Genomic DNA, 12,470 nt, shown 5'->3' on the forward strand with positions numbered 1-12,470 from the left:
GGAAAATGGTGGAAAACCAATGAGATGGCCCTAAGCCCCTGATCCTATGAGGGGATCTAGGAGGGGAAGTTCTTGCCGGTGCTTCAGGCGCAGTCAGTGTTGGAAACTCTGCCCCCAGATCTACCGGGTGTTTGCTGGGACCTGACTCGGGTGAGGAGAGGACGCGGGGGAGGGGCAGGGGTGGTGGGGACAGGCTAAGGGTCCGGTGGGAACTCCAGCAGCTGGTCCCTCCTTCCCTGGAAAGCTGGGAGCATCAGATGGCAATGAATGGGGGACAGGGCGCTGGGCAGGGGGTACAGCTCTCTCCGGCCACGAGGCCCGGCTGGGGAGAGGGCTTGCCACTGACCAGCCACGTGACCTTGAACCTCCATTCACTACCCACTGGGAAGTGGGAAGGTCCTGCCCCACCTGCACCGGCGCGCCTGAGAAGCCCCTCGAGCCCTGGACTTGACCGGACTCTCAGATGCCACAGGGTGCTACACAAACGCCCAGGGCCACCTGGACAGTGCGCAGGAAATGGGTTGAACCCTGGTGCCTCTAGCTGTGTGGCCTCGGACGAAGGAGCCCCTTCCCTGAGGCTCATTTGCTGGACGGCAGGTGGGACCAGCTCCCGGGGCCCTTGGGGATGAAGCGAGGCCGCCGACGTCAGGCGGGGACACAGCGGCAGCCACCCCAGCCCCCTCCCAGGACCCCGGGTGCAGACCCGGCCCCTTACCTGGATGAGGCGGCCCTGCTCGCTCTGCAGGGCGCCGAGCCCCTGGCCCAGCACGCCGAGGCCCTTCCGCAGCCCCACACACTCCGCCTGCAGCTCGGAGGCCCCGGCCAGCAGCCGGGGCAGCTGGTCCGCCAGGGTGTCCAGAAGCTCCCGCTCCCGCTCGCCTGCCAGCCTCGGCTGGGCCTGAAGCTCCGCCAGGGCCTGCAGCACGGAGGCCTGGGCGCCCTCCAGGCGGGCGAAGCCGTCGGCGGGGTCGGGGCAGCGCGGGTCGATGAGAATGCTGAGGCGCGAGCTGTCGGCCCTCTCCACGGTGACCAGGGCGCTGTTGGCACCTGCGGGCCCGGTGCTGACGACGGGCGGGGGCGCCGTGCCTGGCACGTGGGTGTGGTTCAGGAAGAGCACGGCGCCCGTGACGGCCACGGCCAGCAGCACCGCCAGCGAGAGCAGCACCGTGCACAGCACGTAGCCGCAGCTTGGCCACTGCGGGCCGGCCCCGCGCACACAGACACAGAGACGGACAGACAGACGGACAGGAGAGAGAAGGGGCGGCATCAGGGGCAGAGCTGGGCTTCCAGCTCTGCCCAGTTGGGGGGGGAGGGGCGGGCAGCCTCAGGACGGGGCCTCTGGCCTTTGCGAGGCCTGGACGAGACTCAGAGGATCCCCTTCCTCTCGGGGACGGGGGAGAGAAAGGCAGAGATGACAGACAGAAGCCCGGAGGGGAGACAGACAGACAGGGACCAACAATACAGCAAGAGTGAGTGAGAGACGCAGGGAACCAGAGATGGAGAGGACGAAAAGAGAAACTGAGGCAGAGAGGCACAGAGACCGATGGAGAGAGAGGCACCCTTCCCCTCGCTGCCCCTGCCCTGCTCCGCGTGGCCTGCACAGGGCAGGCCCACCTCCCCCCTGGAGCCCTCCTGGGTCGGTAAGGGCTGCGGCCAAAGGCTCCCACGGCCTCAGGCCCCCCGGGCTGCCATTTCCGGTGGGGGGGGGGAGGGGGGAACCTTGGCTGAGGGACCTCACCTCGGCGAGTCTGGGCGTCCTCACCTGTAAAGTGGAGGCAATAATGACACGCCCTGCCCCACACGTGGGTGTCTGCCGTGCAGACTCAGGAAGAGAGAGCTGTAACGGTGACAGCAACGAGAATTGTCACACTGTCACAGCGGAATGAGTGCCCGTCACTAAAGGTCCCTTTCGACCTGGAGCACCCACATCCCAAGTCCCCTGTGCAGGCCAGCCTCCGAGGCCATCGTGCACGAGTCTTGGGGGCGCAGGGTGACCGGCCCAGCACCTCCCCTCCCCTCCACCCCCACACCCCCCCCACCCCGTCTCCGCAGAGCGGGCCAACAGGCAGAACAGCCCTGGGGACCCTGGAGAGAGGGATGGCCCCCCCCCCCCTTGAAGGAGGCGAGGGTTGGGGCAGCAGGGCAGTTGTGCCCCAAAGCGGGAAATGGCGGAGGAGGCACAAAGTGGGCTCGGGACCCCGTGGGGGCTGATGACAAAGGAAGCTAGAACAGAGGGGCCGCTCGTCAGTAAAGCAGGCACCGCGCACGCAGACGCACGGGCCGAATCACTCACAGCCCCAAAGGGGGCGGCCGGGGAGCATGACACGTGGGGAAAGCGAGGCCCAGAGGGTCACACAGCACCTCAGAGGCAAGCTCAGGCTAGAACCGCCCCTCCCCCCCCCCCCGCCCCCCGCCCCCGGCCTCCTGCCTCCTCTCAGGGCCAGGCACCTTCTACCACCCACCGTGTTCAACTTTCTGCATTCGCGATGCATCTTTAAGTGCGTTAGTATGCGAACCCCCTGGCACCGTGCCCGGCGCGTTGTGCGCGTCCAATAAATATTAGCGGCTTTTATTGCCTGGCGATCAGTGTGCACAGAGCATCTGGGGGCGTTGGGTTGTTTATTTTCCTCCCAAAGTGTTACTTCTCTCTGTCACTGCTGCCAGGGTGCACCTTCTCGTTTTTGCACGTTTTCACATCTCCGACGCGGGGCGGTGGGGGGGGGGGGGGGGTCCTGTAGGTGTAATTGAAGGCTCCCCACGGTGGTACGTAAATCAGCTCTGCACAGGCTGGTCCCTCAGCCCGAGGCGCCCACGGCCCCTGCTCCTCTTCCGCCCACCCAACTCCCTCTCTTCCTTCAGGGCTCAGCTAGACGGCCACCTCTTCCGGGAAGCCTTCCTTGACTGTTTCCCCAGCCCTCCGCCACCCCCAATCTAGTTTTGGAGATGCTCTTCTTCGTGTTCCCATGCCCCTTCCTTCCCCCCCACCCCCCCCGAGGGAGGGGGATGCTTATCAAGACCCACAGTCATCACCTTTGAATTCATTCGTGTACTCATGCAAACATCCACTCACTGGGTGTCCCCAGGAGCCGGGAGACTTGGGCTGGACCACCAGAGCCCCCCGGGGCCGGGCCTGCTCTCACCTCCCCCCACCCCGCACAGAGCGGCCGCTTGTCACATGGATGGGAGGAAAAACAGATGGGCCAGGCCATTTCTCGGTGACCGTGCTCGGAAGGGGAGGATGTGGAGGCCCCGGGATCCACTCACGCTGAGCCCCGGACTCCGGGGCAAGGCCGCCTCTGACCCTGTGTGCCCCCTCTCCTGGCTGGGCACGGAACGAAGGCGACCTCCAGGCTGCCCCAATCCCCCGGTCGCCTGCAGGTCAGGGCCTTGCAGACGGGCGGGCACCACGTTAGCACCGCCAGGCCTCGAGCACCAGCCGTGTTCCCGCCCCAGAAACGTCCTAGCGCCCCCTTCTCTGGCTGGATTCACGGGGAAGAGCTCAGAGGGCAGAAGAGCCCGAGCCGAGGACACACGGGAGGCGAGCGGGAGGCCCAGCATTTGAGCCCAGGGCCGGTGACTGGAATCACACCCTCCGGGCCGAGGCTACGTCTTCCCACAACGTTCTTGCCAGAGTCTGGAGTGTGGGGTTTGCGAGACAAAGCTCGGTGTCAGCAATCAGGCCCCTCCCGGAGTCCACGGGGAGACACCTTGCCCCAAGCAGCTCTGAGCGACGTCCTCCAACTGAATGGCATTAAGGTCCCCGGCCGGCAAGGCAAAGTGGCCAGCCGCATCTGCCCCCACCCACCCCGGTGTCTCCAGGACCCTCGCCGTCTCTCGCACCTGCTTCCACCCAAGCCCCCAGTCCCTGGAGGGAAGACGGAGGGTGCAGAGGAGGAAGAGGCTCGAGAAAGCCACATGGGGTCCCCTGAGGGGCAGGGGGATGACGGAGTTGGAGATGAAACAGGCCACTCAGCAGAGGAGAATTAGTCTTCTGAGATCACCTTAAACACGAAGTACTTTTCGTTTTTATAGGCTGCTGTTTACGTGTCTCGCAAAGAAATCTGCCCGAGATGAGAAGGGGGGCTCCGGGCGCAAAGGGCAGGCCACGGGGCCGGGGCTGCTTTATCAGCCTTCGGCCGTGGCAGAGCCGGGTGCACACCCCGGGGTCCGGGCACACAGGGCCCCCGCCTCCCCTGGCAAGGAGGGCGGACGCTGGGAAGGTGTCCCAGGCGGTGGGCGTGAGAGGTGCCAGGAGCCCCGGGTTCGAGGTCCACTCTGTCACTAACCGCTTACGTGAGCCCCCAGCTGGAGGGACGTGGCTTCGTCCCCTGCGTGGCCCCCAGGGCTGGCTCCCCGTGGCCGAGGGGAGGCAGGAGGTAAGAAACCCCAGAGGTGCCTCAGTTGAGGGCTGGCGTCTTTCCCCGCTGCCTCCTCTGTGTCCCCAGCCTCCAGAGGCGGCCATGGGGTCTGGCGGAGGAAAACGGCTCAAGAGGAAGGGACGCGCTGCCTCGATGTCCTGCTAGCCCATCGTGCCCAGCCCGCCCCCCCCTCCCCGTCCCCCCCCCCCCCCCCCCGCCGGTCTTCTTCCTCGTTTGCTCAGGGAGCCAGTGCGGGAGCCCCCGCGGTAGACAGAGACTGGGCTCCCAGTATCAAACTGGGAAGAAGAAAAATGTCCCTCCAGGGGAGGCCAGGCAAGGTGGGATCCAAATGCACAGCCCTCCCCCATCTCCTATGAGCACCCCAGCCAAAGGCAGGATGGGGTTGGGGTGTCCCAGAGACCCCCTAGAATGAGGGGCTGGTTCTTCGGCTTTAAGGCACCCCATGCTGAGGACCATCGGAAGCCTCTGGCCATTTGCAAGGTCCTAGGGGAGTGGCCGAAGGGGACAGAGGGGCAGGGCCTGGAGAGCGGCCCAAGTCCACCCCTCCTGGGGGCTCCAAGCTCCCCAACCTTTGCTACTCCTCAGAGGAGCTCGACTCTGGGTCCATCTGGGGGGGGGCAGGGGGGTCTCCATACGCTTCCCGTGAGGGTCTGTTCCCCACCCCCCACAGCCCCTGGCCTCCTGATGGCCCACCCGGCCCACTGACACCGAACCAGGTTCTGTCCCCACCCCTAACCTGAGCCCTCTGGAGATCCCCTGCACCAACTCGGCCTCCACCCCTCCAAAGCCGGTGCCTCACCGGGCTCCTTCCGCCCCACCGCCACCCAGGCAGCCACCCGGCTCTGTCCTTGTGCCCCCAGCCCTACCCCAGTCTAAGCCTGTCAACTGCCTCGAAATCACTGTGACAGTCTCCCCGCTGCCCTCCAGGCCCCGCCAACCCGTTCCCCACGAGGCCGCAAAGGACCCTTCCTGAAGGTCCTGCTTAGAACCCCCCTAGAGCTATAGAGGCCCCCAGGGCAGGTCCCGCTGGGCCCTCAGGCCTAGGGCACCTGCGGGCTCCCCTCCCCCATCCTGCCCTGCCCAGCTCTGCACCTGCCTGGTTCCTTTCCTGGCTCCCAACACACCTTGGTCTCCCTCCAGGACGGATGCGGCAAATACCGTTCAGCTTAACTGTCACCTCTGTGAGGTGGTTCTTCACTCCCACCCTGCCTTCAGGTCACAGCCACCCTGCTGGGCTAGATGGTGAGCTCTGTGGGGCTGGGGGGGGGGGGGGCCGGAGGAGGGCACAGAAAGTGATGGAAGGGAGTCCTTGGCTTGTCACCCCCGTGGGCCCCTTCTTCCCTTACGTCACCCTCCTTGTCTCCCAGCCCCGGCCTAACACAGTGACCTCTACCCAAGCCCCAGGGAACAAGAAGACAGTTGCTTTTCTTTATGGTGCCTTGTGACAGTCCCTGACTGGTGAGGGTTTTTTTTTTTTTTTTTTTTTTTTTTTTTGCTTCCCTCGTGAGACCCTAAGTAAGCTTCCTCGGGGCACCGGCTCGTAGCCGTGCATCCCAGCTGAGGCGGAGACTCCAGAAACAGTCACGGAGTGAATTAAATGCCGCAGGGTTTAGGTTAGACAAGGGGAAGAACTTCCCGATGAGAAGTTCTTTCTCTTTCCGCAATGTTGCGAGAAGTTTGGGGTGGCGTGACCCCAGGGCTGCTGAGAAACAAGGCTCCCCCCACCCCTCCCCCCCACCCCGCCCCAACCCCGCCCAGGAGGAGCGGGTCACAGGGGGACTTCCTGCCCCGCCCTCCAGGAGAGGAGAACCTTGTCTATTCCTAGATCCTTTTATCTGACAGACTCCAAACTCTGGCAAATGTTCCACCGTCACCTCCCACCCCAAGGGTGTGAAAGCCCCTTCGCGCTCCAGGGGGAGAAGGGACAACTCTAACGAAGCGGGCTTGCCTCTTACCTGAAGCTTCAAACGAGGCTGGGGCTGGCACAGGCTGGGTCACTGTGCTTAGGTCTACGTGCTAGGTCACCAAGGGAGGGGGGAAAGGAGGCGGTGTTTGATGTTGGCCCAGGACCCTGGGGCCACAAGCTCTCAGCGGCCTCTGATGCCAAGGGGCGGACGGCGGGAGCTCTGGCTGGGGCAGCTGGAATATATGCCCCCAGGCAGCAGCAGAGGGAGGAGGCCTTGAAGGCACATTTCAAACGGATCCCCCAGGAGCCCCCCCTTCCCCTTGAGACACAGAGGCACCTGCTGACTCCTCACCCAGAGCGCCTGGCTGAGGGCCTCACGCACTTCAGTTCAGCCAATACCCCTAAGCTCCCAGTCTGAGCTACATGGAGGGGCAGGAGCCTGGGCCCAGGGGAAGACGTAGGGACGGGGGCCCGGAAGGAGCACGCGTCCAAAGGGAGCTCCTGATAGAGGAGGGACCTGGGGCCTGGGGGGGGGGGGGGGAGCAAGGCAGCGAGACAAAGGCAGCTGAGCGCCCCAAGCTAAATGCTACTGGGACCTGCAAAGGTTTGGAAATGTTCAGCCTAGTGTGGGGCTGGAGTTTGGCAACGACAAGCAGTCAGTCCTGGTAAGGGGGTAATGGGAAAGGAGAACGGGTCAGGCTGGGGATGGCCTTGAACGAGTCTAGGAGATGAGACTGCTCTTGCTAAGAGGGTAAAAAGTCAGGGGCGCCTGGGTGGCTCAGTCGGTTGAGCAGCCGACTTCGGCTCAGGTCATGATCTCGCGGTCCGTGAGTTCGAGCCCCGCGTCGGGCTCTGGGCTGACCGCTCAGAGCCTGGAGCCTGTTTCGGATTCTGTGTCTCCCTCTCTCTCTGACCCTCCCCCGTTCATGCTCTCTCTCTCTCTGTCTCAAAAATAAATAAATGTTAAAAAAAAATTTAAAAAAAAAAGTCAGATCTCAGCAGAAGAGTGACACCTGAGAGTGGCTCGGGGGTGCACCTGCCCGAAACAAAGAAACAGACTACCTGGAAGGCATTGGAAGGCGCTGGGGTCAGACCCAGGTTCGAATCCTCGTTCCCCTGCTAACATGCTGTGTGATCTGGGCCGTGCCTCGACCTCTCTGAGCCACGTTACCCTGTGACGTGGGAATATGCATCTCTGCCTAACCCCCAGGCTATGGCAGGAAGTGAGGTTGGCCAGCTGGTCGGGAAAGAGCTCTGCAAACTGTAGAGGGCTGGGCCCCCACACCACGGCCCTGTCAGTCCGGACAGAACAAGCAGGTTGCAACCCTGGAGAGTGAGGGGCTGCAAGGCCCGCCCCCGCCACCCCCTTCTTGCCACTGCGAACACAAACAGCTCTTTCCCCAATGACATCTGTCTGGGAGAAATTTGAAATTTAAAACGGGCAGCCCCATTATTTCCTCTCCTTGGCGAGCGGGGGCCCCCTCATCTTGCCTGCCTGCCCCAGTCCCTTGGCAACCCGGCCTGGGGCAGCCCCAGGGCTGTCCCTCTGCTCAGCTCTGAATCTCCAGCCCCGTCTCTGGCCAGCCCCGGAGCTCTGCCCTCACCGCCCCCCCCCCCCTTCCAGTGCACAGCCCTGGGCACCCTCCAAGCCTGCCCCCTCCACTGCCCCTGAAGACGCAGCAGGAAGGATCAAATGAACAGACGTGGAACCTCGGACCCAGGTTCAAATCTCAGCAGAGCCTCACGGCCTCTGGCAGGAGCAACCCTCTCTGAGCCTCGCTTTCCTTGTCTTAAAACTGGAGAATCATGATATCCAGGCTTCTCACATAAGACAAATATTTATCGATCCTTTACTGTATGGGGGAGGGGGGGGGACAGAGCTGTTTAAAGTGTAAGGGTCCAGAGGAGATCCAGGGGATCGGCACCCTGCCAGGCACCTGGCACAGGGTGGTGCCCAGGGTGGAGAGTTAGCAAGTGATTAAGATGCCCATTGCCGAGGGGTGGAAACACACTCAGCGAGGGTGTGATGTCTGTGGTCGCACAGTTAACTAAAAGGCTGGTCACCCTGCGAACTATAGGTCTCTCACCCCCTCGGCGCAAGAGGGCCCTCTCCCACAGCGCGCGGCTCCTGCGGGGGTGCTGCCCCCGTCCGCACCCCGCACCCCAAGTTCAAGCCTCTTCTGGAGGAGGAGGAGAGGAGGGCGCCCGCCTCACCCCAGGCCTCCCGACCCTCGCGGGGTGCACCCCAAACTCCAGCCTCGAGCTGGGCGCCCACCCCGCCGGCCGGAGCGGCCACCACCTCGCCCACCCGCGCGGGCCCCAAGTCCCCACGCCCCGGGCCCGCGTGTACCTGCGGCTTGTCACGCGGCCGGTCCTCAAGTTGGGAAGCGCCGCCCATGGTCTTCCACCGGTCGTTGACCATCTTCCGGCAGGACTGGCGGGGGCGCCCGGCGAGGCGCGCCGCTGCGGAGCGCAAAGACGCCGAGGTGGGCGCGGGCTCGGGCGCGGGGCGCGTTCTGCCCGCCAGATCCCCGCCTCGGGGCCCCGCGCCAGGCGGCCCGGGCCAACGGGCGTGCGTGTGCGGGGGTGCGCGGGTGAGGACGGGGTGCGCGGGGATGCGCGGGGATGCGCGGGTGACAGTGGGAGCGGGAGCGCGAGAGCAGCCCGCCCGCCAGCCCGCCCGCCCGCCGCTCGCGCTGCGCGCGGTCCCCGCTCTCCGCTCCCGCGCCTCCCCCTGCGCGCTCCTCTCCCTCCTCCCTCCTTCCTTCTCAATCTCCGTGTCTTTTTTGTCTCGGACTCTCTTTGCCTTTTATTGCTCCCCCGGCCTCCCTCCCTCTCTGTGTCACACACACACACACACACACACGCGCGCGCGCGCGCTCACACACACACACACACACACACACACACACCCCGGAGGCCTGCGATAGTTAACTCCACCTCCGAAAAGGCCCAGATAAAGGGGCAGAACCGGCCCCAGGCCCCCGGGGCCAGCCGGGAGGGCGGCAAACCGCAGCGGGCAGCCCGCCTCCAGCCCGCCTCCAGCCGGCTCCGGGAGGGGCCTGGGAAACCCCGACGGCGCCTCCTCGCAAACTTCCTCCCGGCGGGACCCGCGCCAACTCACCGTGCGCCGGGGGCGCGGCGCCGGGAGGGCCCAGTGGGCGTCCCTGCCGGGCCGTCGGGCGTCTCCCGGGCGCGGCGCCGCGTTGCTCCCGCTCCCTCGGGGCGCAGGCCTCACCCGGGGACCCCGGCGGGGCAGGGGGTGGGGCCGGCCGGAGTGCGCCCCCTGCGGGTCTCCGAGGACTCCGATCCGGCAAGCGCGCCCCGTCCTGGAGTCACAGGCCGTTGGGACCTTCCCCTCCGGATCCCCACCAGCGAGGCTGGCGTGGGGGCGCCCCCGGCCAGAGTCCGCGACCCTGGATCCTGCCTCCCCGCGCCGCCACAGCAGCCGGCGCCGCGGTCCCGAGTAGGAGCCGCTCGGCGCGCTGGATCGCCCGCGTCCCCCAGGCGCGCCCCGCACCGCCTCAGCCCCCGCCTCCTCCTCTGCTCCGGAGAGTAGGGATTTGTGCAGGGAGGGGGCTTCTCAGTCGCCCCCTCCCACCAGCAGCACTTTTAAAAGCATTTAATCCGCCCGGCGCAGCCTTCGGAGGTTATTGACAAAGTCCTTAATCTGCGCGGTTAACGAGATGCTATTGTGGCTTCTGACCGGGAGGCGCCCACACGGCCCGACGCCGCGTTCTCGGCGGGCCGCCCCCTCCCCAGGCCGCCGCGGGAGCCCCGCCGGCTGCCCCTCCCCCGCGCCTTTCTTTCATCCCTTCAGCTCCCCCAGCTTCAGAGTAGACACCCCTATTTTCCGCCCCCCGCTTCTCCCCAGAGCTGTTTTCCGGCTCCCGGGGAGCCTTGGCCCGCCACGCTGTTCCCTGGCACCGTCTTCGTCTCTTCCCCACCGGCTGCCAGTCTGTCACCCCATCTTCGTCCCTCTCCCGGCCCCTCTCCAAGCCCCGCACAGGCAATGCAGGCTGCCTGGGGGTGGGGGCCGCGCCCAGCCTGCGCGGTGGCCGCGCCCTGAGCCCCGAAGCCCCCGGGATCCCGTGTCCCCCGTGCCGTCTGAGCGACTGTCACTCACCCACCAGCAGCTGGGTTCGCAACGCGCCAGCTGTTTGGCCGCAGCCTCCTCTGCCTCCCAGGGCTGCCGGCTGCCCCACCTGCAGCCCCACCCCGTTTGCGCCCCACGGGGAGGCTGCCTGGGTGGCTGGGGAGGATCCCACAGCACTGGCTGGGGGGCGCGGCACCTGTGTGGAGTCCAGGCTCTTTCCGGATCGCACCCTTCTTCCCCTCCGCCCCCTTCCCTGTGGGTTAAAGGAATTGGCAGGTGACCGAGGGGGCCATCTGGCTTGCTCAGAGGGGTGTGGCGGAAAGCACAGAGCCCTGGCTGTGTGGCCTGGGGCAAGCTACTGCGCCTCTCTGAGCCTCAGTTTCCCCATGTGTACCAAAAGATTAACAGCACCCTCTTTGGAAGGGCTCATTGCGAAATTCTGAGAGAGGGCTCCTTGAATCACCGGAGCAGATTTCAAACTTTCCAGCTACGACCTTGGGCAGATTTCCTGTCGTCTGTAGCCTTGGTTTCCTCATGGAAAGAAATCAGGACCTCCCCCTTCTTGGTGGGGGAATTGTGAAGTTTGCAGGCACACGCCTGGGACTGCAAGTCTGTGGCACTGATTTGGGGAGAGGAGGTAAACTCCAGATGTGTCTACGTACAGACAAAAGAGCACCCTGCTGGGGAGGGGGAAACCCTGAACTGAGACTCTGAGAACAGGGTGGTGCGGAGGGTCAACCGAGGTTGGGAACGCGTGCTCTGAGGGGGCAGGGAAAGCATCCTGAAGAAGGAGAGGCGTGAGCCAGGCCTGGCTGGCCGGGATGTCTGGAGGCTGGGGAAGAAGGCATTACACCAAAGGCAGAGAATGGACAGTGACAATAGGCCGTGCCGGCAGGTGCAAGCCCGAGGATGCTGGCTGGAGATCCGCTCCCAGGCCCGCGGGAGGACAGTTGGACGGGTGAGTGGGCGCCACCTAGCGGCGCCTCCTGGCACTGCTGGCTGCCGGTTGTCTCACCTGCTGGACAGCAGGCTCCTCGCTTTCCTGCCCTTGAGAGGGTGCAGTGAGGACGTGTGTCAAGGACGATCTTCGCCTACCCACCCCCTGGGCACCCCAGGAGAAGAATCAGGCCTGCTGCAGCTCTGGCATGAGCCTGCAGCCATTTGCTCAGTGCTTTACACGCTGTATTCACCTCACACACTTGGTGTCTCGGGGAGAGGGGAGGGCCACCCTCACTCAGTTGTTCATTGACCCCGAGATCCGCGTAAGAAAAATCGAAGTCGGCCCCACAGAGGGGACAGTGCCCCCACCCTTCCCTTTTGACAAGGCTGGTGTCCTCACAGCCCCAGGAAAGATCGCAGGTGTTCCCAACTGGCCGGCGTGGGATCAAGGCTATCTGGGGACCAGCCAGGACCTCAGGAGAGCGGGAACCTGGGAACCCAGGGTGCTTGGCTTAGACCCAAGGCTACCCCGGCATCCCTGCCCCCTCCTTGTGCATCCACTTACCCTCCTCCTCCCTCTGGCTCGCCAATTCAACATGTTCCTACTTTTTTTTTTTTATTTATTTATTTTTTTGCCCGTGGCCACCTGGATGTGATGGCCCCACGAACAGAAAGCTCCTGTCTGGCATTTTTAGTTTAAATTCTGGAGAGAAAGGCTGTGATCCATCCTGCTCCTCATTTGGAGCCAGGACATGTCAACTGTGGATTACCAGCTGGCCAATAACAGCTGCCCTCTCTCAGGTGCCCACCATAATCTGATGGGGGGCAATGAGCATAGGGGACCTGATGCAGGGCACCCCCCTTAGCAGGGAGTGGGGACAGGGCGGTGAGTCATGATGCCGGCTTTGGAGGAATGGACAGGAAGAGAACCGATGAAGGAGATAAGATAGTGACCAGGATCGTTGGGTGACGGCATTCAGGGTGTTGGCCTTCAGACTGGCTGCGATCCGTTGAACATCATCCCCACACCGGGCTCTGTGCTGGACCCACTGCCACCCTCAGACACGGGAGCTTTTGCAATCCCCATTTCATGGATGAGAAAACCGAGTCAAGGAAGTTACATAAGATGATATAATGAATAACTGCCATT

At 64.2% G+C, this 12,470-nt stretch overlaps 1 protein-coding gene across 2 annotated transcripts in view; it reads right to left on the minus strand.

The window, feature by feature from the left end:
- Positions 1-9,053, minus strand: part of FIBCD1 (fibrinogen C domain containing 1) — a 31,890-nt gene extending 22,837 nt beyond the window's left edge. The window contains exons 1-3 of one of the 2 annotated variants that reach the window (XM_078436355.2): positions 8,636-9,053; positions 1,763-1,837; positions 716-1,195 (exon numbers count right to left, since the gene is read on the minus strand). In XM_078436355.2, the coding sequence (XP_078292481.2) occupies positions 716-1,195; positions 1,763-1,837; positions 8,636-8,707 (627 nt within the window). In that variant the 5' untranslated portion in view covers positions 8,708-9,053. The remainder of the gene's footprint in view (positions 1-715; positions 1,196-1,762; positions 1,838-8,635) is intronic. The other variant, XM_060608353.3, reaches the window with a different exon arrangement.
- Positions 9,054-12,470: the final 3,417 nt, after the last annotated feature.

The sequence above is a fragment of the Panthera onca genome, chromosome D4, assembly GCF_046562875.1.
Source record: "Panthera onca isolate mPanOnc1 chromosome D4, mPanOnc1 haplotype 2, whole genome shotgun sequence".
NCBI classification, from domain to species: domain Eukaryota; kingdom Metazoa; phylum Chordata; class Mammalia; order Carnivora; family Felidae; genus Panthera; species Panthera onca.